Below are 26,409 nucleotides of genomic sequence, written 5' to 3'. Positions count from 1 at the left end.
AAACCTTGTGTCTGTTCTTTCATGCACTTTTTTTTTTTTATCATTCCAGAACATCCCACGGTGTCAGATGGCAGATTTTATAGCACAACCGATCACAGTTTGAGCTGTTCAGCAATTTCTAAGTGTCAGTAAAACAAAAGCACCAGCAGACCTTTGCGCAAAAATGTAACCAGACTTTCCGAAACAAAGGCGGCCCTTGATTTTTCTTTCAGTAAATCCTAGTAACGCACTGGGTGAGAATGTGTGCTGCATATCCTTTGAGCACACCACAGAACTGGCAGCTGGGAGTAGGGCGGCTGTAAGTCTTTGTTAGCGCTGACTCTGGTCTGCTCCGGGACCAGCACCGCCAGCCCCGGCGTGATTTAGAAAGTCTTGAAAGGCTGGGGTTACGGAGGCCTGTCTCTAGTTACATTCACTCTGCCTTATAGTAGTCTGTCTCTGTTTCCTTACGGGCAGGATCATGACCCAGTGTCTCTGCAGTGCTAGCAGATTGCCCTGATATACATGTCAGTGGCCCAGCACTATCCTGAGGTAGCTGGGTGATTCTTGAAAATCAACTTAGGAGTGTGTTTCTATGCATCTGCCCTTGGGATAATATTGCTGGTTTATGCTTTATGTTATTTTATACCTGGGATGGAAAGTGGATGAGAATCTGATCCTTTCTTAGCATTTTAAATTTTATGTTAGTACACAGGCAAAATATATATGTGCCAAGGAAAAAAGCAGAGTCATTCTGACAGGTTCTTAATTTTTTGTTGGGCATCCTTACATTATTTTGACTTATCTGAAATAACAGAACTAAGCTTGAATATTAAATAATACTAGAGATGCATTTGCAAGCTGCTGTCTTATTATTTAATACTAGTCAACTAATTAAATTCTCTCCCTAATCCACTTTCTGTCACTCACTAAAATTGTGAGGGGGAAAAAATAGCATTTTGAAAACGGAGTAGTTAGAAACTGCCATACCTCAGCTGTTGTTTCTTGTAACTAATACTAATGGGGTAATGTATCACACCAAAGCAACTCATGTTGAATTTAAACTGTTTCGGAAAAGATTATTTAAAGACATTCACACAAACCCACTGATTGTTGTGGGCAACTAACTGTGCAAATCAGTGAACTGCTGCATAAATTCTGGCATTGTCAGTCATTCATGTTCAAAAGCATGACCACAAAACCTGAAGTAATGGATACCAGCAAAGACTTAATTCTCAGAAACAGATAATTAAATCGTCTGCTGAATTAATGTTTGGGGGACCTAATCTAGAGAAGTGACTGGCTGGTATTTGCCAACTTCATCTGATCTTACCAGGACCTCTAGCAGCCAGCCTGTTTCGCTCACTGCATGAGCTCCAGGGCAGACTGTCCATTTCCTCTTTATTCCATTATATTTTTTAAAACATGAAATAATTTTCTTACAGCAGATCCTAATCTCTTATCAATAGAAGAAATAATTGGTTTTGATTTCAGCTTCCAGAAATAAGTATTATGTTATGATTTTCCTGTCAGCAAGCACATTTTTAAAGGGGGAAATACTAAAAAATTAGGCGAGAGAGAAGATCAAATCAAGCGGAAATGCATTCCTCACAAGAGATAGGCTAGTTTTTTCTTTTTTCTTTTTTTCTTTTTTTCTTTTTTTTCCTAAGCAGTCATTAAAATCTGTTTCTGAAATCTTAACTTTATCAACTGCGGATAGGAGGGTGGAAATATGTGTGGAGAAATTCTTTTTTTGAATGAGTTCCATTTTCCCATAACTCCAGTTGGGATGCGTGATAAAATTATCAATGAAACGTCCTAATTTGATCCTTAACCAAAGGGATGTTGTCCTATGAATCATCTGTGTTTGTGGGAGGCAACACTGAAGCTAACAGAGCACGAATGGGACCCAGATGTTTTCTGGGAAGCTGGTTGCACTGTAGGCTGTGTGTATTACCTAACGTAGGCGACCATATGGAAGAAAAGGTTGGAAACATCCCATTACAAGTCATATATCACTGAGCTGACAGCAAGGATTTCAGCTTGTTTTTATTTCAATCATGCAAGCAGCTGCTCAGCTGTCCAGCTGTATTAAATTTAACCCTTTTTCTGGCAAATGAATTTTGCTTTATGAAATGGCAGCTGAAAAGTTTGCTGTGCTTGCAGAAAAACCCAGGTTAGAGGGTCCTGCGATAACCCTTGCCCCATCCAGCAGGGCAGCACTAACGATGGCTACGTCTGCTGCTGGGTGATAGTGTAGCCACTCGATGCACCTGTACTTCACGAAACACCAGCACACCTCTTATCCTGGGAAGGTTGCAGAAGAAAGGTGTACACACTATATAGAGAGAGTATTTGTAGATTTTTTTTTCCTTTTAATCTACTTATTTGTCAATTGTTGCACACCTTTAGAATGAGTAACTACACATTTTTTTTTCATTTCTTATGCCCTTCCGTTTTCTGTTTTTCTTTTCTATTATTACTGATGCTTTCTTTCCTTAATTTTCCTTCCTCTTCTCTTTTTGTGTTGTTATATGGTCTTCATCTCACTCCATCTCCTGCAGCCTCTCTTCTCAACTCCTCTCCACTTTTCCTTCTTCTGGCTCTATCCTTTTTCTTTTCTGCTCTCCCCCCCTATTTCTTTCTCTCTGTCACTAGTATATAAGTTTCTCTCAGGGACTGTCCCTTCCCTGCTTCTCTGTCCCCTTATATACATGGTTTACTCTTTACTGTGTCTTTTAAAGAATTTCCTCTTTCCGTAGATTTGATATTTATATAAAAAAGCACTTAGTTTGCAGAAAGGCTGTTCCCATCAGTAGGAAACAATCGTTGGCCTCCAAATCAATCCTTCACCACATGTGTCTCAAGCAGCTTATTGATTTGTTATTTTTTAGCACTCTTTTGCTGAAGAAAGAGACTTTAACTGCAGCCTAACAGTAACAGTTAAGTAACAGCCATTCAGTAAGTACAGACTTTAATTTCCTGTGTAGAAATCTGTAGAAGAAATATAAGGAGTATCCAGCATAATACTAAACCAGATTAGTAGTTTTGGCACGCTAAAGTGTGCTAAAGTAAGTTCGTCTCTTACTGTTTTGGAGGCTGTACTCTTTATTCTGTGCTATGTCTACCCTGCCCACCTCCATGTCAGAGTCCTCTGTTTTTCTGTCAGAGCATGGAGGTTTTCTTATTTTACATCCTTCATGTCTTATATTGTAGTCATAGTCCTTTAAGACAACAGAATATTTTAGAAGAATTTCTTCCACATCCACCAATATGAGGCTTTGGCATAATGAAATGGTATGCTTATGTTAGTATTTGTATTTGATACAAATATTTACATCCAGATTAATTCTCTCTTCCTTAAACACAGTGGAAACACAAGGAGCTCAGCAGCAATCGCTTCCCACCAGTGCTTTGCCGCAGTTACTGCAGGAGAGCTCCTGGTGTAGACACAGCCTATAAACCTCCAATCCAGGCACTAAGATGTGGCTGTGGTAACAGTATCAATCCCTAGTTAGTTTTGGGAAAGAGGTAGGATCAAGAGCTGAGATCTTCCACTCCAGTTAAGAGCAACAGAAGGTGTTGCACCTGGCTACAGGAAGGTTATTCGTGCCCAGGTACTGTGAAAGGCAGCCAAAACACTGCCCTTTTGCAGAAGAAATAACTTTTGTAATAACGCTCTGTCAGTAATTCCATGCAATTTCTCTAGTTCCTGGAGGTTCAGCTTTCTTGTTATTAAAATAACTTCACTTTTTTTCCTCTCTTTTCCTGTTTCCATTTCCCTTTCTATCCCTGTAGGCTGTTCTTCTGAAACACTCAGCTGTACCTAGGGCATTATTTTCATGCCTATAACAGGTAGTCTGTTTTCTGCTAAAAGCTACTGTTCTGACTTTCCAAGATTTCGCTCGTTGTTTTATCTAGTTTGTACTCACCCACTGTGTATACCATAAGGTTTGAATCTTTTTGTTCCATAAGACTAAACTTTCCCTTCCACACTGTTAGTCAGACCTCTGGTATCGCATTAACCCTCTGTACCTGTGTCCAGCTTATGGTTAATAAGCATTTTCCTTGCATTCGAAGTAACAATCCAATCGCTAGCTGTAGTTAGCTCCCGGACGGTTCTGATGGGGGATGCTTCACTCATACTGATTCTCCTCCTGCTGAAACAGCCTTTCTTCGCTGCTGCAGCAGTGTCATCTCTGTGTGTTCAGTAGCATCTGCTCCTTTCACGAAGACATCTGTGGGGAGACTGGTCTGCACTGATTAGCATGTATCTGCTTGACCAGCTAGACTTACAGCCTGTAGTATTATGTTCCTTCAGGGGACACATGGAAAAGTTTTCAGGTTTTGCTGAAAAGTTTAGCTTCTTGCGAATATGGCAGTTTGGGTGAAAGCAGTTAAGTTGTTTCTTGCTATCACACATTATTCTCTAACTTTCTACAGAGTCACTGTATTTGCATTACTTTAAAAACATTGTGCTTTATCTTTGATTGCTGTGCAGGACTTGGCTTTACCATCATTGAAAGTAGCGTCATCTTCTTTTCCTTCCCAAATATGACGTCTTATGGGTATGTTCTGCAGGTTGATATATTCCTTTTGAAGTTTCATTTTTCGTACGGATGCAAAATTCTTCAAATCTCTGTTGCTCAACCTGATAACCTACTCTTCCTCGCTTGTTTCTAGGTTTTTATGAAAATCTGAGGCCTCAGACTAAGCAGTAGTTTCAAAAAGCTACCATTTGTTCAATATTTAATTGGTACGGTTTTTTGTTTTGTCTTTTTAAAAAACGGACCAAGTTCTTGCCTGAATTTTTTCTAGTTATTTGCCACACTGTTAGGTGGTCCAGCCGGACTGGAGACCTTAACTTCCCTGTTTTGCCATTCATCAACTTTCAAGGAGCTATGTTCTCTTTTTCTCAGTTTCTCATACGTGGTAGCTAACTGTGAGCTAGTGTCAGACCTTTATTATTAAGACAACTAATAAAATTATTAGTTTGTATACTAATGCAACAATTACTATTCCAACAAATACATGAGAAAAGACAGTGTGGAGGGGAGGGGAAGTGGGAGAAGTATATCCCCTATTTACACATATACCTGGTTAGGTAGCTAGACATCTTCCAGGCTATCTCCAGAGCTTTCCAGGGCTCCCCTTTGCCGGGGACAGTGGGAAGCCACGGTGGGTCTCTTCCTGCAGCACAAGAGGCTGCTTTGACTCATGGAGCCTTAACACAGAATCTCACCCAAGGAATTCAATCTGATTTTGCGATGAGGTCCTCCAGGTGGCAATGCAGACAAACTAACAGGTCAGAGTGCCAGTTTAAAAACACTGAACTAAGAAGAACATCTAAAGTTTAGATTACCAAAGTGGTCATTTTAATTGTGTTTAATTTAAAATGTTCATCATTCTGACAGGACTGCCAAGTTCACGTAAATGAGAATTGGGCACAAAACAAGAGGGATAAATTTGATTTATGTAATCCCATTAGTTACTTCATAGATTAGAAGATGAGATATTTTTAATGTAAAAAACCCACAACAGATAATTACATTTGAAGCCACTAAAATGAGTCACTGTTTATTTTTATTATTATTATTGGTGCTTAATTCTCCACAATCGTGTATATTGGTAGTCATTTATCTCTTGAGGAATGCATACAAATCATTGCTATTATGATTTTATGTCATTTGTACCAATTTTAAAAAGATACAAATATGTGTATAGTTGTAATAAAATGAAGATGCAACTTCTAGATGATTTAAAAATTTTAAAATTCAGGAAATAAAAAGCAGCTAACATGTTTAGACCAGAAATTTTCAGACAGTGAATTTCAGTGTGTTATATTTTGCAAAAGATTATTTACGTATCAAAAACGTCTGACTGGTGACAGGATGTTCCATGTCCTAATTCATAAACTGTAACTCGCAAAAAAAGCCAGAACCAAACTCTTAGCAGTAAGAAAACAAAAGCTCAAGCCTAAGTTACATAAAAGATTTAAATAGGATTTTTCTCTATACCTGCTACAGAGATGTTGCAACAGCAAATGAAAATGAAAACACCTCCCAGTGCCAACTTTACAGGGATTGATGACTTAAAAGACTATTAATTTTTGTGATTATGTGAAAAGATGATTAACTTTTGCAGCATGCCACTGTCACGTAGCCTGCAAAATACAATGTCCACACCTTAGCATACTAACCTGGCAAGACTGCTTTATCAGGGAAAGGAACTTTAGAGGGAATTTAACCTTCTCAATGAGACTTATATCCCAGATGCACCTATTCGAAGCTACCTGTAAACCTTCTTCAGAAAAGAGAGTCTTCTGGAGTTTCATGAAATGATATCTGATTTCTTAAATAACTTTTTTCAACCTGATCAACCTTCTGTTTGAACTGCAATACTAGTTTCTTATATGAAAGGAACAAATATCTCACTTTAAATTGGCCACTCAGATGGCTAGTATCAACAAAGCCCCACACAACTTTTCTGATTTGGAGATTTGGGTTTTTTTCTGATAAGATACAAGATTTAGGATTTATAGCTGGCTTACTACATGCATTTTATTTCCTTGAAATGTTGTACCTGTTTATGTAAATTCATTTGTTGTGATTTCACTTTTACTTGTAGTTCCATGCCACACTGCTATTCTATCTGTACAGAAAACTTTTAAAGGAAATGTTCCTAACATACATGTTTTGTTTTCTGTCTTTTTTTCTGCATTCATTACTATGATATTGAGTGCTGCTTCAGCTAAGCATTCCACAAATAAAAGTACACAATAAATCTTTTGTGATGGATTACCAGGCCACACAATTATTTACAGAAACCACACAAATTCTCCAAGGGGTAATTAGTTAATTATGTGAATTAATAAATATAAAAATTAATGATGTGGATTATTATAATGCTATGTAATTTATAATATGTTCCTTCCAGAAAATTCCAAAGAACTCTCTAGGCTGCATTAGTCACTTCAGATACTCTGGTGTGGAAAATATATTTCTGTTCTGTAGTATGTTATTAGATTTTAGCTGGAGCATGAAAAGAAAAGCTGTCTCATACAGCCAGGAATTTGAGGATCTGTAATCCCGTTCTATGTGTGCTTCTTAGAGTGCCGCTATGGCTTCCCTGATCTTTTTGTTGTATATGGCAGTTGTAGATTTTGTGATTTTATTACAGATTAAAGTTTAGCAATGCATTTGGGGAAATATTTTTAGCTTGTGTTATGTTCTGTAGTTTTTTCTGTACAAAAAATTCATTTGCGTGGTTTCTTATCACTGTGGGAACTGAACTTGATTCAGAAAATTCTTCCAGTCATATGTTTCTAATACCCATATCCCCTGTAACTCCTGTACATTTGTGTTTCATATTGTGGAATTGATATATGTAATGGATTTCTAGTGTATATATATATTTGCTTAGAATGTTCTCATCACTACAATACCTGAGCAGCGATAACAATCCCAGTTCCAATTTGGTCCATCATGTCCGCTTCACATAGAGGTGACTTACAATACTCATATTTGTCTTTTAATGACCTAGGTAGAGAAAATTACACCCTACCTGTCAGCTCCTCATTTGCACTTCCTTGTCTGTCTGTCTGTCTGTTTTTTTTTTTTTTCTTCTTCTTGACCCAGAAGCTACTCTCCTTCAACCATGAGCTAAACTTGTTGAAACCTTATGAATTTTTAGTCACAGTTTTCCTCCAGGCCTTCAATGGTATACCAATATAAATAAACGGCATGTGCCTTTTTCCCTATTCAAAGAGAACATATTATTTAGGAAGCAGTTTAAGAGTATATATGATAAGAGTATATAAATCCTTAATACTATTTCCATTAGCTAAAATTCTTTCTGACCTTCTTGCCCCATAATTTATTCTGATATGTTATAATCATCCGTGTATTCATGGATGGGGTCCAACGTGAGCTGTCCAAGATGGGAACTGGGTATTTGAAGGGTGAGGGGCTGGTACAAGAGAAAAACATGCATGTAGTTCCTACTACAGGTGGGATGCCAGGCCAGGGTACCAGCAGAGATTGTCACAGGCTGCTCTGGTTAAAGGGCAGAGTGACTAGATAAAGTGATTGAAGAGGGAAGAGCTAAAAACACCAGGGTTTTATTGTTTGTTTCTATTGCTTTTGGTGGTGAGGGCCGTGATGTAGTAGCAGGATGGTGAGTATAACAGTGGAGGGGGAAAAAAAAAGAAAAAGAGAAAGAACTACAAAGGGAGTTATAACCATCAGTATGTGAGGAGCATTTTCCTCAGGAGAGCAGCAAAAATGAAGTTATGAGAGTTCTGCTGCTGTTTTGTGGAAGAGGCAAGTGTCCACTGTGCTTCATACACTTATTTGTAATGTGTCCCAAGAGCCTGGGTTTTTTAGTTTTTAACTTTAGTAAGCTTAACATGGGATATCTACCAACTTGCAGATGATGCTAGGATGCTGCTGACCTCTTGGCTTTTTTTTTAATCTCTTTAACATTGAGAAGATAGTACTGACTTGCTATATGAGTAAATAGGCCTCCTTGTGCCCCTCTGCATATATGAGGCAATTTCTGATTCTTCCTGAATGGTGCTTCTTCCACCATATGTTTGACCTGGTGATGGCAGTTTGTAGGTGTTTTCCTTCCTCTATAAGGCCTTAGGAAACCTACTGTTCCCTGAACTAGGAGCCATATTTGAGACAGTGCTGGTAGAGTGGTTTGCCTGCTTGCTATGGCTTGAGAAACAGGAATTCAAGTCTCACTCCATATTTACGGCCAAAGACTGTTCCCAGTCAACAAAGCTGCAAATGTCCATCTGATTATTTCAGCTGTAGAATCAGGGTGGTTGGATGCTGTTAAACCTGCACATACTTTTACCTAGTTACGAGTAGCTGTAAAAATTGTTGTATTGGACTTGATGTACCAGGTAGGCTCAACTGGACTCGGGAGATGAGAGGCAGTTCTTGGGGGGCTTCTCAGGGACTGGCTTCCCAAAATTTGTCAAGCACCTTGTCAAGTTTGTACAAGGCAGATGTCTGGAATACAATAGGATGTCTTCATACAAGGTTAGACATATGTTTAACATAGATATAACATAAAATTGAGTTAATAATATGATGCAGACACATCAAACATAAGGCATGATCTTGTAATAAGGCATGACCTGTAGGAAAAGCAGAATCCATAAGGAAAGAGCCAAATAATTTTGATTAGTAACTCTATTGTGAGGTCATTCTGTTTCCATAAAAATTGTGTATAACAGAAGAGTAGAAATGTGTTGAATAAATTATTCTTCTAAAAGTACATCTAAACATACCTTACAGAAACATAGCAAACTTTTTCATGGAGATAAATAATTTTCTAATGCATTTTTTAATGCAAAAAACAAGAAAGCAAACTCAAATCTGCAGTTATATCTTTTGGGTTGATAGGTTCATCCTTCCCACCCCTCATCTCTGTAATAGGGTCCAGTCATATCAATCCCACACGAGCTTCAGTATGTTTTGACAGAATAATGATAGATCTATATGTGTTTACCCTTATTTCCTACTTCCAGATATACATGTCATACTACACACTTTATTTCATTTTTAATTGACTACACCTTCTGCACAACTCCCTGGTTAAGGTTTTACACCATCAAAATGGAACTCTCATTTGATTTGTTTTCTAAATGAATACATCCCAGTACAATGCTTCATAAAGAGAACATGGGTTTATGGAGATAAAATCATTAATACAGGTCTGATTGGTTTTGCATATGTGTTTTTACGCTAAAATTGGTTAGCTATGTTAAAGGTATATTAATAAATGTTACTTCTTTCTTTCTCACGTTTTCCAGACAATTATATTTCAGTACTGAATATAAATTCACATAGGAATCAACAGACTTTGAATTCATAAGACTGACAAACCACTGGGCAAAATTACAAAAATATGAAAAATATATTTTTCACTTTACAATTATTACTTGTCCTTATTATAGATGTGTGCGGGAGAAGAACTTTACAATAAGCCCCTTCAAGGCCTGTGTTTGAAACTGTACATAGGGATACCATTGCAAAGTGGCCTTTGCCATTGCTCCATAGCAGCCTGTGGAAGATGCCAGGTCCAGCTCACCCTGAGTGGATGCAGAGATCCTGTGGGAGCCACCTCCCGTGCTACAGTTCCCCAATATTTTAGCATGGCTTATGGCCTGGTGAGCACAGTAAAGCATGTTGATCCAGTTTGTCTTCCATGGATCAGAATCAGCCCTGTAATAAGGTCCCACAGAAAGCTACTAGCTACAGCTAGAACAAACCTATGCATTCAAGTTAAATCATTGTGTGGGTTTAGTTAATGAAGAACTCATGTTTGTTTATTCCAAAAGACAACATCTGTGTCCAGACATATTTGGTTCCTCTTCATTTTTGTCTTTGTTCCTGAATGCATTTACATAATATTGTAGACTGCGATAAGCTTTTTTTCAGTCTATGGATAGCTCATTCATTTCTTTTTCTCTGGTTAGTGGCAGCTAGAGGTGCTTTTAAGTCACTTTTTAAACCAGCTAGCTTCTCCTTTATTCCAAAAATTGGTTCTCTCTGACGGTGTTATTATGATATCAGTAGTAAATCCCTTTAGATACAGACTAATCTTCCTGCAGTATCTGACAATAATTTCTTTAACAATCAGGAGGAGACTCAATGCCATACTCCAAATTGTCTGTAATAGCCTCTCCTCAGGTTCTATTATCTGTCATCACTTTAGACGTGCCTATAAGTCTTCTATAAGATTATCTTGTTGCTAAGCTATTTTACTCATCTGGACATCATTTGTTTTATGATGCAATATTTGTTCTCATAGCTGGAAAAATAAGTGGATTTCTTTTAGGCTTTCGGGGTTAATCCTGTATTTTTTATGTGCGTACTCCTATAGACTTCAGAAGATTACTTTTGTGGGTAAGGGTTGCAAGATTAGATCTTGTATCACATATATATGAATTTGTCAGAAGTGTGTCTACACTTCTGTAACCCTGTCCCCTTTCACTCTCCTGCTTTAATGATTTTTATGATAACATACTTATTTTCCATATTTTCTGTATGATTCAGTATTTAAGTATGCAGGCTTTCAACAAAAAAGAAAAGTAATGTTGTGTTTTTATAGTACTGCTGAAAGTATGATTTGGCTGATGTATATGCATAACTGCAAAAAGCTTCTATTCTGAGAGTGCTTGAAGGACATAAAAATAGGAGATACTTTCAATAAAAATGGAATAATTCATTATGAGTCTGTTGAAGGGTAGAAAAATAATTAAAAGAGCTAGCACAGCAAAATATTTCAAATAACTAAACTAAAACTAGAGAAACATATACTATTACCTAGGTTAATTCTAGGTTAATTAAGCATCAGCAAAACTTCTTTGATCCTTAATGAATAACTGAAAATTATTACATTCTTATTTAAATAGGTAGTGGGGGATTGATTCTTATTTTCACGAAGGGACACTTTATCTTGGGCAGCCATCTGACATTTTTAAAGACCTCTGTCACTTAGTCTGGAGAAAAAAGGGAGGATTGCTCACTTTTTAGCTGCTAGGTTATCAGATTCTATGTTATAAATACTTGAACAATAAAGCAGAAAGGTCAGGCACTGGGTTTTTTGGAAGTGCAATGAATGACTTGCAAAGGAGAAAGTGAGACAGGGCAGAATCAAGCTCTAGTGTGTAGCACAGGCAGCAAAATTCCCATAACTCTTTCCCCTGTTTGAACAGTTTTGGGCAAGGTGTGGCTTAAATACAGTAGTTCTTTTTTCTGAATTTGTGACTTCCTTACCAGCTCAGACTCGCTGACTTCTCATGGTTTGGTCAAGCGAAACCACTTTCTTCCTCTTGTTCCATTCCTAGAAGGATTCTTACGTGATCCATCTTGCTGGTGGTTTCTACCTCTAAGGGGGGAGCAGCAGCCTGCGTGGCTGAGCTATGAGATCACCACTCAGAACGGATCTAACTTCTTATCCTTATGGCTTAGAAATATTGTATCTACCACGCTGGATTTGACTTCACCAGCTTTAAAGCTTCTCTGGTCTGAAGGAGCGCTCAGACATCCTCTTACAAAATACCTTTGTGGAAGCTGTCAAGCCAAAGCTATTGCTCTGTCTGGGGAATGTACTGGCTAGAAGAGCAGCTTAGCCCTCAGTGCAAGAACATTGGTAGCACAGTTTGATCATTGAACTGAAGTAGAAATAGGTGTCTGATGTCTAGGCAGTGATCAAGACAAAGACAACAAAAAATTTGTGGGACTGAATGTAAATGAAAGGTCTTACTGAACAATGGGGCGGAGAGGGAGAGCCCTGAGGAAGACTGGTTGGTAGCTGTTCAACGAGCCTGCCGCGAGTCTTTAAGCAAACGTCATTCAGACGTCTTGTGGGGAGAATGCCATTTTGATTGTCCGTTGGGGAGAATTACCACTTTTACAGAGCTTCTCTTTCCCAAAGCACTTTCCCAAAGCTTTTTGCAGACATTGATCATTTGCTCACTGTCCCTGTTGATAGACAGATGTTTCTTCATTTCATAGGAAGAGAGGCTGTGAGAGAAGGGGTAGGCACTGCAGGTAGCAAGCAGGTGCAGCCATGAATGAGACTGACAGAGCTGTCCTTAAAATAAGCAAATAAAATAGTGAACTGTAAGCTTAACTGATAGTGCTTCTGTTGATTCACTGAGAAATGAATAACCATTAACTCCAGGGTTTTTACAGTCTTATGTTTGTGCTGTTCTGCTGTTTGCATGTCAGCTATAACTATCTACTATTCCATTTTTACTTACATTAATTAACTGTGCTTTAATTGGACTAATTAAATCCATTTAAGAAATACTTAAATACTTCAAAAAGTAGAACTGGAGAAAAATGTTGAAGGCTGTCAATATAAGGTCTTCAAACCCACTATGTAACCCGTCCAGAACAGAGGCATAGACTTTTGACCAAGTATATCTATGAAAAGATCATTGGACATCAATATGTATAGGCAAAAAATGACAGATATGAATAATTACTAAGCAGTTACTAAACAGTATCATAAGCCACATCCTAAAGTAATGTAATTTCAATGAAATTTATGATCTAGCTGATGTTATATACAATTCTTGGCCAAATCAATGTATAATATAACTTTGCATATGTATTTTCTTTGACTTCAGAGTTACACTAGGGATAAATATGGCCCCACAATTCAAAATCAAATCCATATTATGACATTCAGCCTACAGTCTGATGGAAGAAACAAATCTTTTTAGAAATGCATAGGATATACATAGTTTATATATGCACTTGAATTTCTATGTACATATATTTTTTTATATATATATATGTACACACACTTCTACGAGCGATGTCTTTTCAAAAGTATGCAGTATCATTTTTTCCCTGAAATAGTCTCTGCTTTCATAATTAAGGTCTTTATCCTGATCACTAAATTTCTGCTCAAGATGGGAAGACGGGGAGCATTAGTGTATGCTTTCACCTTTTTTATAGTTTGAAATACAGAAAAAAATCTTTTGAACATTTTTGTGTTCAGGCAATCAGTACCTGTGCTGCCAAGGCTTATTGAAAGCAGCTGGATGCCTGCCTCTGTCCTCCCCCTTCCTCGGAACCGCTGCCAGAACAGGTAGTCAGAAACGGAAAATAGAGAAATATTTGAGCATCTGTGCTCTCTCTCTCTCAGGAAAACAGCTGTGGCTTCCATAGGAAGCACTCATTTTTTCCCATCAGCCAAGACTCTGGATACCCTTGGGTCCAGTTTTGGCACAGCAAGCCAAGTAGGATGCAGTTTATGGCTTAAAACTTATGAGAGAAACCGTTCGGGCGGTCCCATCCCTGGCAGAACATTGAGAGAAATTCCCCAGGCTGCAAGCCACATGTGGGCCTCTGACCTTTTATTAGCACACCATGGGAGAGGTTAACAATTGTTGAGACTTCAGTCCTCCCTTTGACATACAAATACAACAATACCAAGTAGCCTTTCCAAGTCAAGCATATTTAGGGCACAACATCCTTTTTAATCTAGGATTCAACATAGGGGGAAAATAAAAAACAAACCCAAAAAATTAGAATAAGAAAAGAATATATTTCTATAAAACTGAAGCCTGGATTGGAACTTTTTCCAACATTCTGCAATTGTTAATGATATAGTGATTTGTGATTTTTTTTTTTTAAAACCAACATAATCATGAGATGGAAACAAATTCTCACACCATTTTTAGCTCTTTATATGGTCAGTGCCATGAGTTATGGAACTAAGATTGCTCAATAGCTGGAGCGATATAAGAAATACATGCAATTATCTGATTTTTAAGGATGTCTATTGTGTTTATCCAAGTACATAATTGTTGATGTTAAAAAAAAAAAAGTACGAATTCAGAATTATTGATATCAGGCTTGTCAGAGAAAAATCACAGAAGGCCAAATCTATGTCTTTTTGACATGTCTTTGCCTTATCAGCATTACTGTAGTGAATGAAACTATCTTAGTTTTTTAGTAAGACAGGGATTGGAAAGTAACTCCTTTTTGGCGAAACAGAATAATTGTCTGTTTTGCAGCTAAGGAGCTGTAAAGACTGTTGCCTAATCTATGGCAAAGAATGCAAACTGAATACCCCAGCATCCCAGGCTTTTACAATACCTCCTTGATTATTCTTTCACAGTCTCAGAGGCAGATGATTTGGACTATGCAGTCCCATGTTTTTAGTGTAGAGAGTATGCTGACTGTAAAATAGGAGTGAGCTAGCTCATGCTTCTGCCATCAGTTTTTGCAGCCATCATCTGAAGAGCCAATGTAAGCTCATCTCTAAATGTAATAATCCTATGACTACTCTGACGGGAAGCAGGTTCAACCCTGTCCAATGCCAGAAACTGAAAAAAAAAAAGTATTAAAGAAACACCAGATCCTGCTTTTTGTCCTTTTACTAAGGTGACAACCACATCTGAGAATGAAATCTGTGAAGCCTTGCACAAGGCTGGTTATTGCAAAAAAATAGTGTCTAAGTAATTGTTGTTCCATGTGCTAAGCAGTCTCATCTTTATTAACCACTGTTGGCAAAGTAGATCTTAGCAAATGTTAGGTAGAGGTGAAGAGTCCTTTTGTATTCATTGTGAATAACCAGAAATACCGGGCTGGTGGGGAGCCTGCACTGAAGAAGGATCAAGTACAGCTACACCATAGACATGTGCCTGTCTAACCATTTACACACCTTTTGCAGCTTCCTTACTCAGCTGATTCCAATGTTATACCATCCTTACAGCCAGCTATTATCTAATGAAAATTTTAGTTAAAAAAGATTTTTTTTGTTGTTGTTTTTATTACCTGGAGTAGTAGCTTATCATCTTCTTTTTTGTGTGTGTGTTATTCTTTTACATGTCAGAAGATTGATCTTATTGCCCCTCCTGAGACTTTTTTTTTTTTCCTCAAGAATAAACAGCAGAATTGCTTCAAGCTTTCTTACAGGTCAACTTTTCTAAACCTTTTATCATTCTTGTTATCTCCTTCATGACTATATCTAGCTTATCTATGTTTTCCTTAAAGTCTTCATCACCTTTCAGTAGGCTGGATCAATACCTAGGGGCTACTAGAAATGCTTCTGTTAATATTTTCCACATTGATACTGGCATCTTTTTGTATCAGCCCTGTATGGTTGATATGTGTCTTGTTTGTGAACTGCTCCAAGTTCACAACTTTTCTGTGTACTCCTGATTAATGATTATTCCTCACTGCAGATTTGTCTACTTGGTTTCTCTTAAGTCTAATATCTTCCATTTCTATTAAATTACACATTTTCTCAGTATCTCCAGATTTTTTTAAAAAACATTGCAAAATCTCCTCCTGTTTTCCAGGAAAAGAAAGCTGTTTCATAGTTTTTTGTATTTTAGAAATGTTATGATATACATGCCTGCTTTTTCACCTAAATTCTGATTTCCCTCTCATTTTTGTGATATAAAAGTTGATTCTTCCTTTCTGGAGGTTTCTTCTTCCACTCAGTTTTGTACCTTCCATACAGAAGTTTCTTTTATACCATGTTCCCCTAGTTTTCCTAGTAGAAAGTCACATGGATCACTTCCATTAATTTTATTTCTTTTTTGCTATAAGCTAATTACATAATGCAACTACATTGGTTTGACATAATGTGTAGGAATATCAATGATTTAGCCTATTTGAATGTACCTGCAGTTATGTCGATAACAACGACTTTTATATAATCAGAAGATGGTGAGTTTTGGGAATGGGAGTTTCCCCGGACAAGAATAGAAGCAACAAGCCAGAACACAGGAAGAGTGTCTTGAGAGCAGGCAAGAAAGAGAGATACCAATAGCCAGAAGGAGATCTAAAGGGATGGACAGAGGGCTGGACTGACCTCAGCGCATTTTTCTTCTCCTTGAAACTTAAAAATAGTCACAGTTGAGTGCTTTTGGCCTCAAAAGAGGGTTGGCTGGCAGGATGGGTGTGTTCTGTCCATCTTTAACTTGGACATGTATCTTCTATGGCAAGACTTTTCCTTTACAGTATCAATGAATATTAACCCACTTCCTTCATTCAGAAGTTGGGTTTTTTTGTTTGGTTGCAGGTTTTGTTTGTTTGGTTTGGTTTGGGTTGGGTTTTTTATGCTGAGAACAGCCTTCTGTGTTGTCCATTTTTCAATGAAAGGATTCATTTCTCCTTATGACATGTTGGCTTTAAGAGCAATCTTCATCTCAAATGACTTTTAGCCTTGATCTTCCTCTGTCTTGAATACTTTTCTGGTGTTTGTTCACTGTGCTGGAAATCCCTTCTGCTTGTCCCTCAATTGTTTTATCCCTCTCTGCACATTCTTATTCCTTTCTTTCACATTTGCCATTAGTCACAGTAGCCAGCTTTTCCCCATCACTTCTTTTCAACATCTGCAGCAAAGTTTTTCCCGTCAGTGATCTAATGTCTGTGGGTTATAGTTAAAGGCTGGGATTATTTTTTTTAGTATTTTTTTTTTCCCCACACAATGGAAAAATTCCCATTTTGGAGCTCGTAGCTGGTCAAGTTTCTCTCAAGAGGATATTTAGTATACTAGTGAGTGGAGATCTTCCACTTTGCAGCCACCTTTGTCAGGGCTCTCCAGGCTGACAGAGTGCTCTTGGTTCTGTTCACCACCCCGCCAGGGTGCTTATGCACAATAGCCACGCTCTGAAATGAAACCATCTGTGTAAAAACATACAATATTTTACGTCTGCTAATGATGGAGAGATTGGACACTGACTTACCTAATGTTTTCCCTGCAATGTCAGTATAGTATTGTATTAAAGTGATATAAAAATTAAGGGATTGAAGAGATTGAACTATCTCTGTAGGTGCTTATTTGGTGACAGCTAGTAATATCCAGTCCAAATTCTGAGATGTTATGTGTAGCAATTTTTCTTCTGTGTTCAAACTACAATCATTTTTTTTCTGTAGCTGTAATTTTCCTGTCTTTTCAAGCAAGGATGCAGGCATAAGGGAGAGTTCCCTCCTGCATGAGCTCCTTTAAATGAATTTGCCCCATCTTTTAAGTAAAAATTTACTTCAACACAGGATTAAGCAGTATGGTACCTAAACTTTTCTTAAACCCATGACCGTATAAAAAGAATACCCTTACTCTTATCCCAGAAATATACGTGTCCAGTCTTTCTCACATAGAGTATTGCATTTAAAAGCATTCAATTCTTTAAACCTAAGAGGACAATTTAAATTTGATTAAATATAAGATCTTAGGATCATAGAATGGTTTGGGTTGGAAGGGACCTTAAAGACCATCTAGTTCCAACCCCCCTGCCATGGGCACGGACACCTTCCACTAGACCACGTTGCTCAAAGCCCCATCCAACCTGGCCTTGAACACTTCCAGGGATGGGACATCTACAACTTCTCTGGGCAACCTGTTCCAGTGCCTCACCTCCTTCATAATGAAGAATTTCTTCCTTATAGCTATCTAAATCTACCCTCTTTCAGTTTAAAGCCATTACCCCTTGTCCTATCACTACATGCCCTTGTAAAAAGTCCCTCTCCAGCTTTTTTGTAGGCCCCCTTCAGGTATTGGAAGGCCACAATAAGGTCTCCCCGACCCTTCTCTTCTCCAGGCTGAACAACCCCAACTCTCTCAGCCTGTCTTCATAGGAGAGGTGTTCTAGCCCTCTGATCATCTTTGTGGCCCTCCTCTGGACTTGCTCCAACAGGTCCATGTCCTTCTTATGTTGGGGGCCCCAGAGCTGAAGGCAGTACTCAAGGTGGGGTTTCACCAGAGCGGAGTAGAGGGGGAGAATCACCTCCCTCGACCTGCCAGTCATGCTTCTTTTGAGGCAGCCCAGGATACGGTGGGCTTTCTGGGCTGCAAGTGCACATTGCCGGGTCATGTTGAGCGTCTTATCAACCAACACCCTCAAGTCCTTCTCCTCAGGGCTGCTCTCAATCCATTCTCCGCCCAGCCTGTATTTGTGCTTGGGATTGCCCTGACCCATGTCAAGGTCTCTGCAGTAAACTATCGATTAAACGAAAATGAGCTTCATATTTCTTGAATAAGGGACATTAAAATGCTCTTTACATATAATTTCAATAATATCTTATAAACTGAAATAGTTCTTTGCAGATGTCTGTTTTACCCTCCAACTTGTGTTTGAGCTACAAGTGATGCAGTGGGGTGTATGTAATTATGCTACAGCTGCTGACAGGCATAAAAGTAAATGAGATGTTTCATCTCAATGGGTACATTTCCTGTTTAAATGTTTAAGAAAATAAACTCAACAGCTTTAGCCAAACTGAGACAGGACTGTCTCAAATATTTTGTTTCTGCAATGAACAGCTATTAATAACTCTTTCAATCTCATTTGGCCTGTTAGCCTGCAACAGATTAAACTGGTATGTTTACAGATTGAGTAACTTCTGTCTTCTTAATTTTTATGAAAGCTTTATTTTTAATTGTTCATTTAAAATATAATAATTGAGAAAATTTCCATGCCTGTTGTTTCTCATCTTTGAGGGGAAAATGGAGGCTCAAAAATTGTAGAATATTTAAAATAAAAAAGGTGACATTCAGAATTAAGGTCTTCTAAAACTATTGATCTTTGAACTGACAACACAGTTTTTCAGTACTGTGTTGTCAAAAATGAAACTAAAGCAATATGAAAAAACAATAAACAGAAATTCTAAAATATTACTATGCTCTAGAATGTATAACAACATATAAATTTTGTTTGCAGGTTTTATGAAATTTTTAAGCTCAGATGACAACAATTTAGAATTACTAAATAATTTTTTTAGAATGTATTTGCAAAATGATGAAACAGACTTGTTCCAGAAGTTATTTTTAGCTGTTCAATGAACATTTAAGAAGACTTTTTTTGTTTAACAGGGTTTTACTTTGGGGACAACTTGAAATGACTAAACATTTAAGAATGATCTAGGAATTTATAGATGGAATTAAGTAACTTACTGTGGGAAGTATTCTCAGATGTTTCAATAAAATATTTTAAAACAAATTTCATACTGAAGAGATGCAGAGAGTTTATGTGTATGTTAATGAGGATAATGTTGATACCGTCTCCAGCTTGCATTAGCTCATCGCAAGGTGAAGATTTAATAATTATTAACATGCTTTGGAGTTCCTATTCACATGACTGACAGCAAAGCTTCCCACTTCAGTGGGGTTTTTTTGTCTTTTGGGGAATGAGGTAAAACCCTCCTAATCCTAGTGCTTGAATTATTGTGGATTATTCTGTGACCCAAGAGAGAAGGAATTTCGTAGGTAACAGTTCAATAGGGTACATATATCTACACAAGTGATTTGAGAGGCAGTGGGCTGGTTTCTCCTGAGTGAAGGACATGATGCAAGATACCATGCTGGATGCACTTAAGTAATTTTAGGTCTAAATATAACTGCAATAGCACTGCCTGTGTAAAAATCCCCATGTATTTAGCTGAGGGATGTGACTTACTAGCTTGTGTGCAATGCCAGGAAAGTCAGAGTCAACCTGGTGCTGTGCTGAGAGAGATTTAGCAGCTTATGTCCTTGCTAGCTCAGGCATCTCCGCAGTGCACTTGATTTCATACTGGGGATGTGCCCAGCTGTGAAAGCAACAGAGGAATATATATCCTTTCTCCAGATCTTTCTTTGTCTTTCCTGGATAGGTAATATAAGCCTTTTAAGGGATGGGGGCTTTTGCAGCCTATGTTTTCATGCATTATCTAGCTTTAGAGTTTCAGATCATATTTTAATAAAAGAAGGAATGTTTAAAACATTTAACAGAATAGGAAGGAGATGTATATATCACTTCCCTATTATTTTCTCATTATCTGTTAATAATGAAGTATAAAACTAATGAGGTGTATCATAGTAGCAAGAAACCAGTCTGTGAGTGAATTATCAATATGCTTTGTGGGGGTTAAAGATACTTGGCTTAATCCTGTGTGTGCCAACAGTCTCTTAATACACACCTTGTTCTATGTCAGGGGCATGCTGAATCTGCGAGATATGTGCTGCACCAATAGTCTGAATGTGTGTCATGAACCCTTATGGAGAATTTCCAGACATCCTGCTACTTTTACAGAAATCTTGGACAAATGCTGTCAAGCCACTACTATCGTAGTTGTCCCTGTTCCCTTCTATCCACAATGCCTTCACCAAAAAAAAAACCAACCCAAAAAACCAATAGCTTCCCACTTCCTTCTCCATATTTTCCCAAGTATATGGAAGGCATCACACAGAGAAGGAACCTTCTTGTTTCTTGGTTTCCCTTTCCAGGTATTGTCATTGCACCTTTTTTGCTAGTGCAATCTTCTTCATCTGTGCACTCTACAAGATTAGTGATTTCTGGATCTGCTGTTAATGCCATGGCATTTCTCTACTAGCCTCAGAATGCTCATCTCAAAACATTGCACTGAGAATGAAGATCCATGTGTTTATTGCCCAAATCCTGACTTCCAGAAATAGTGAACCTCTTTCCCCACTTCTGAGACATGTATTTTCTATCTCCTCTGTGTAGTTCAGCACCTGAAGCAGTACTGTGAGGAGAAGTGGGAAAACAGCGATGGTATTAGTGAAAACTGCACCATTTAGGTACTTGTGAAATCTGGATTAGTTTATTCAACCATTTTATTATTAGTATTAGTATTTTTTATTAACTGTTACATCAGTTCATGATCTCCATATTTACTAGAAAAGGACAATGACATTACCCAGACACAGTCTTCTCAGATAAAGTCTAAAAATTACTCTATCATTAATATTGATCGTATGAAATGATTTCTGGTGCCTTTGAAGAAGCCATGTCCAGATTTGTAGATAAAGAATATAAAAAGAACCTTAATCATGTTTGATTTGCAGTATCAGTTAAACAATTCTCAGCATCGCATTGAGAGGGCTCGTTGTTTATCACATTTGCCGGTACCAGGTCCACTGTATGATGTGAACAGGCAACCTAATGAAGTACGTGGATGTGCTGATCTTCCTGAGCCCTCTCTAGAGCAAGGAATACATTACCCAGCACAGAGGTGTTCAGAGACTTCAGTATCAAACCCACACCTGTTCATATGGTGTTGTACCACAGATATAGCAAATTTGTTGCACAGTTGCAGACTGTCTCTGCAGTGAAATTTGGAGTGAACACATCTGGGCAGAATCTGAGAAATGTCAGAGAATCATTGAATGACTTAGGTTGGAAGGGATCTGAGGTCTTGTGTTTTGAGCCTCTTCCCCCTCCTTAAAGCAGGGCTATCTGGACATTTGTCTACATTTCTAGACCAATGTCTAAAGCCTTCTAATTCTATCCAGATGAAATCTGCAAGAGGAAGGACACTATGTCTAGGCAACTCAGATATACAAAACCATTACAAAAGAGAAAATGGCAGAAAATAACATTAACGATCAACAACAAAGCTAATCATGCAGAAGTGGGTGCCTGAATTTAGCTAATGATTTTAAAGTGGTTTACAGCCTAATAAACTTCGATCACTCCAGTGGGGATTTTCTGTGAAGAGCAGACTTAGTCCTGCAGTCAATCCATTAGTTAAGCTATCTTTGTTCTTGTGAAGAATGTTATTTACATTTCTGTAGGCTTATTCAGGGAGAGAATAGGAGTTGTATGGAAATAGAAAGACTGTATGAAAGGAGGTAATGTAAATATTTGGAAGAGGACTGTCCTCTTCCAGCAGTCTAAAGCATAGTCTATAATTAATCTGTAGTTACTTGAACAGGTAAATGTAACAAGTGCTTATACTAAGGTGGCAAAAAAAGTTTGCATTTAACTGCTGGATATATGGTTGTGAGAAGTTCTGCTTTTAGGGCTAGCTGTTCCATATATGACCACTGTCCACAGTAATTTTTCATCTGAAGCCAGAAGTGAAACTATTGTTCTTATGTACATTGTTTGTGGGGGAACTTTTCTTTGTGTAAAAATAGAAAAAAGTATACTATTTAAATCTATCTTTTTATTTCAAAACTGACTGAATTAGGAAAATGATATGTGAATATTTTTATCAAGGGACAAATATTAGTTGGTTTGGACAATACAAGAAGGAATGAGAATTTCTGTGACAATAATTTAGAAACTGCAAAGGAAAAAAAAAAAACACAAAAAAACCAAAGCCAAAACCCAACCTGTTAGAGTGCGAGAGAGTTGAACAGAAAATGCAAAATATCTGCACATAGGATACAGGAAATATGTTTTCCCGAGGGCATTAGAAAAATACTGGTCAACTATAGTTCAGGTCGCCTGGTGGAATGCTCTTCTGCTGCTTCCTGCTGCCTACACTATTGTCTGCTCAAAATTCTGGCACGTATCATCTTGGCTTACCATTGCTGACATCACCTGATTGCACCATTCATTCAACTGGGTCAAGCCTTGTAACTCCAAAATATGTAGCAGCAATCAAAAGAAACTGAACTCCAACCTACACAGCAAGTTTCTGCTTGGTAGCCCCATACAGCTGGCTCTGCTCAGGGTAGGTCAGCATTATAGCAGTAGAGCCAGCCAGAATTGCTGTCATGCAAGGGAGGATGTGGCCCCTTAATTTTTTTCCCTGATGTTTGGGTTTTTCTTAAACCCCGTCCCCCACAACCTTGCAGCATTATTGTTTCATGAATACGTTATTTCCATTGAGTACTGGCAGTCCTGACATTGATAGGCAGTGAATCAATAGTTTTATAGAATCATGAAGCCAAACTAGTTCTGCAGATCCACAACGTGCGGTATGTGGTTTTTCATTCTGGATGTAATAACTGCAATTTGAAATACGCCTCCACAGGCATTGATTGCATGCTTTAAGAAATTCACAATAAAGAATTTAATTAAGAAAGAAGAAACTGCATCACTCCACTTTAAAAAGAAAAATTCACCCGAGATGTTTTTTTCATTTTCGGGCTATAATAGTAATAACCATCTTTAGCTGAGGACATTTCCTGGGGCTTAATGGCCCATGGCTGTGCTTCTTCAGGTGATCATCATCTCCCAGCAGTCATTAATCCCCTACAAATGCCCTGCACCTCAGTCATTAAATGTGCTTAAATGTGCTTCTTCTGAAAATGAAATACTTCTATATTTAATGCATCTTCCAGGAATAGGAGTGATCTTTCTGAGGTGAGGAATGAAAGGAGTTTAGTAACGTGTCAGAGAAGTACTAATTATGACAAGTGGATAAAATCTGTTTCTGGAGATAGCACGACAAAGAATTTTTCTGCAGTGAGAGAGTGTTATATGTAAGTCATCATTTTATGTATGTCACAGTTCACTCATCCCAATTACATAACAGCCAAATCAGAAATACAGGGAGTTGTTTGTAGTTGGTTTTCTTGTACGAGGCATCTCAGAATAGAAATAAAGCATCTCACAAAACATGGAGAGTATGTGCCTGCAGCACTGCTTCAAGTCTTTCCATTCCATAGCTGTAAAATAGAGCTATGCAGTTTTACAAGGTGTTTGTGATAATGCAAGAAAAAAAAAGTTAAATCTTTCATACCTAAAGGTCTGAAACTCTTATAAGTAAGTCTTTTTGTGAGAATTTTATGAGTCTTTCTTACAAATGGGACCACAAATACAGCACCAATGGTGTCATCAGAAGTTATAAACGCAGCAGACAGCCTACCCTTGCTCAAGTAGAATTAAAGCCTTCGATTAAAATAGTTGAAGGGAATTTGTCTTGATAGAGGTTGAATGGGGATTGGATTTTTTTTACTTGATTGGAATTCTACTTACTGGTACATTGTGCTATTTCCATCTCACGCTACTAAGTATGTAATGTATAGATTATGTGAAGCCTGTAGCTGTCCCAAACAGGTTGTGAGAGGGATCAGACCGGATCCTATCATGTTCCCTTCAATGAGTGCAAAATGAATACCTTTTAGGTATTATGGTCATTTATTATTTATGTTAGACATTCAGATCTCATGTACTTTGGTGAGTGACTGTTTAGATGAGGACAGAAGTAGATTTTTGGGCCATGCATTGTTAAATGTTGAATGTTAAATGCTGTTAATGTTAAAATTGGAGTTCTCCCAGTCAGTACCTTTTGATTGTAGATTAACCTGAAAAAAGAATTGTCATAACCTGATCCCAAAATTCCTTTTCTTTTCATTTTTCTCTGTCCTTTCAAACAAACAAAAAAATCACCTGAACAAATTATCTTTCAGTATAAATGGAATGTTTTGTTTAACTCACAGTAAAAAATTTCACTTACTTCAGTAACCCATAACAACTGTCTTAATTTTGCAATATTGTAAGTTAGAGAAATTTTTCTATGTGAAAGATAAAGGTTTCTTTCAGAAAATTTAAAATACAAAATTTCACGTACACACATATGCACACACTTTTTATCCTGCTCTCTTTCTTGTTTTTTGGACAAAGCTATTACCTGAATTAGACTTTACCCTGTGCGTATCCCTAGTCATCCCAAAGCAGTTTTCACCAAACAAACGGAATGAAAAAAAAATGAAAATGAATGCAATTAAATGAATTAATGAAAAAAAAAAATTATTAGATCTCATTAAAATTCACTGACTACAAAAAAAAGATGCATAGAACCAAGGACAAGATGAAGAGTATTACATCTTTAAGTTGTTTCCAGTCTAGTTTATATCTCATCATAAATAGCAGGTTGGGGAATAAGTACTGATTTATTGTACTGCAGCTAGAACACTTCTTTTGCCATAGATTCTCTTTAAGGCTGCTTTGAGTATTTGTACCCTACCATGCAACTTACAATGTCAGCGTTCTTCAGACCATTTGCCAACAAAACAGTTAACATTTTTGCACCTGCCTTCTCACGGCTGGTATTATTATTGTCCTGTCTTATTATATATGACTCTGAGTACTCCAAATCCAAACTCAATTACAAAGTAGGGAAGTTCATGCAGACTTTGCCAGTTATCTTGGTTTGGTACCATTCAGAAAGCACAAATTCAAACAGGAATGTACACAATAAAGAGTAATATAAAAAAGAAAGCGTAAATTCCTAAAGTGAATTTATCAGTATGCCTAGAATTCTTGTATAATTTTTCTACTCAAGAGCTCTCTGTTTTCACCCATTCATTATATTTACAGACAAGTATAATTTAAAAAATCTTATATAATGTTTCTCATTTTAAATTCTGTGTTGTAGGTCTTGTTTTCCCTCTGCACTGCATTCTGGGGAATCCAAATTATGAAGCGGATCACTTCATCCAAAGATAAACATCACTGAAAGAGCAGATCTAACATCACTTTAATTATGGAAACAGCACTTTGGAATAACCTTCTAAGTTCCTTGGAATTAATCAACCATGAATCTTAATAAATCACAATAATTTCACTTATGATAGGAGAAGTTTGTGATTTCGTATGAAGGTTTGAAAGATTCATTAGGATATGTATTCATTTTTATTTGATTTTTTAAAACATATTTAATTTCCCCCCAATTTAAATAAAATGTTCATTCACAACATATATTTTGACATTCAAAGGATTACAAAGTCTTAGAAACCATGTAAAACTAATTGCATTTTGCAGTGATTTTCTTAGCAATCATATGTGAAAAGTATTTTTCACAAGAGGAATAATTAAAATCATATTTGTTGTAACCTGGTATAAAGTGACTGACTGTCTTCCTATTGAGGCTAAATGTAAACATATGTGAATGTCAGTTTTTCCGTAATGATTGAATTACACTAGAATCTCAATGTCATGCCCAATTCAGTGTTCATAACATACAGCTACATGAGGATGAGTAGTCAAGGCAAGAAAATGATTAAAACCAGCATGATAAAATAACTTGAACTAGTATGAGTTGAAACATCTTCAATAAAATTGGCTGATGTATGTGTTGTATAATGCAGACTTGCAGTTTAGACTGAATTATTTAAGGAGTACACCTGCAGTTGCCAACTTTAGATACTGATCAAGCCAGCACTTACACATGGGTATCCCATTGACTAATGTTACTCACGTGACAAAAT

General features: G+C 37.4%; 1 protein-coding gene across 1 annotated transcript in view; it reads left to right on the top strand.

The window, feature by feature from the left end:
• The window catches only part of AGMO (alkylglycerol monooxygenase), a 192,866-nt gene extending 167,140 nt beyond the window's left edge, over nt 1-25,726 (top strand). Inside the window, 1 exon segment of the mRNA XM_075495548.1 lies at nt 25,578-25,726. Coding sequence (XP_075351663.1) covers nt 25,578-25,658 — 81 coding nt within the window. The 3' untranslated portion in view covers nt 25,659-25,726.
• The last annotated feature ends 683 nt before the right edge of the window (nt 25,727-26,409 follow it).

This window comes from Mycteria americana, chromosome 2 (genome assembly GCF_035582795.1).
Source record: "Mycteria americana isolate JAX WOST 10 ecotype Jacksonville Zoo and Gardens chromosome 2, USCA_MyAme_1.0, whole genome shotgun sequence".
Classification (NCBI taxonomy): domain Eukaryota; kingdom Metazoa; phylum Chordata; class Aves; order Ciconiiformes; family Ciconiidae; genus Mycteria; species Mycteria americana.
This window is presented reverse-complemented; position numbering and strand designations above follow the sequence as displayed.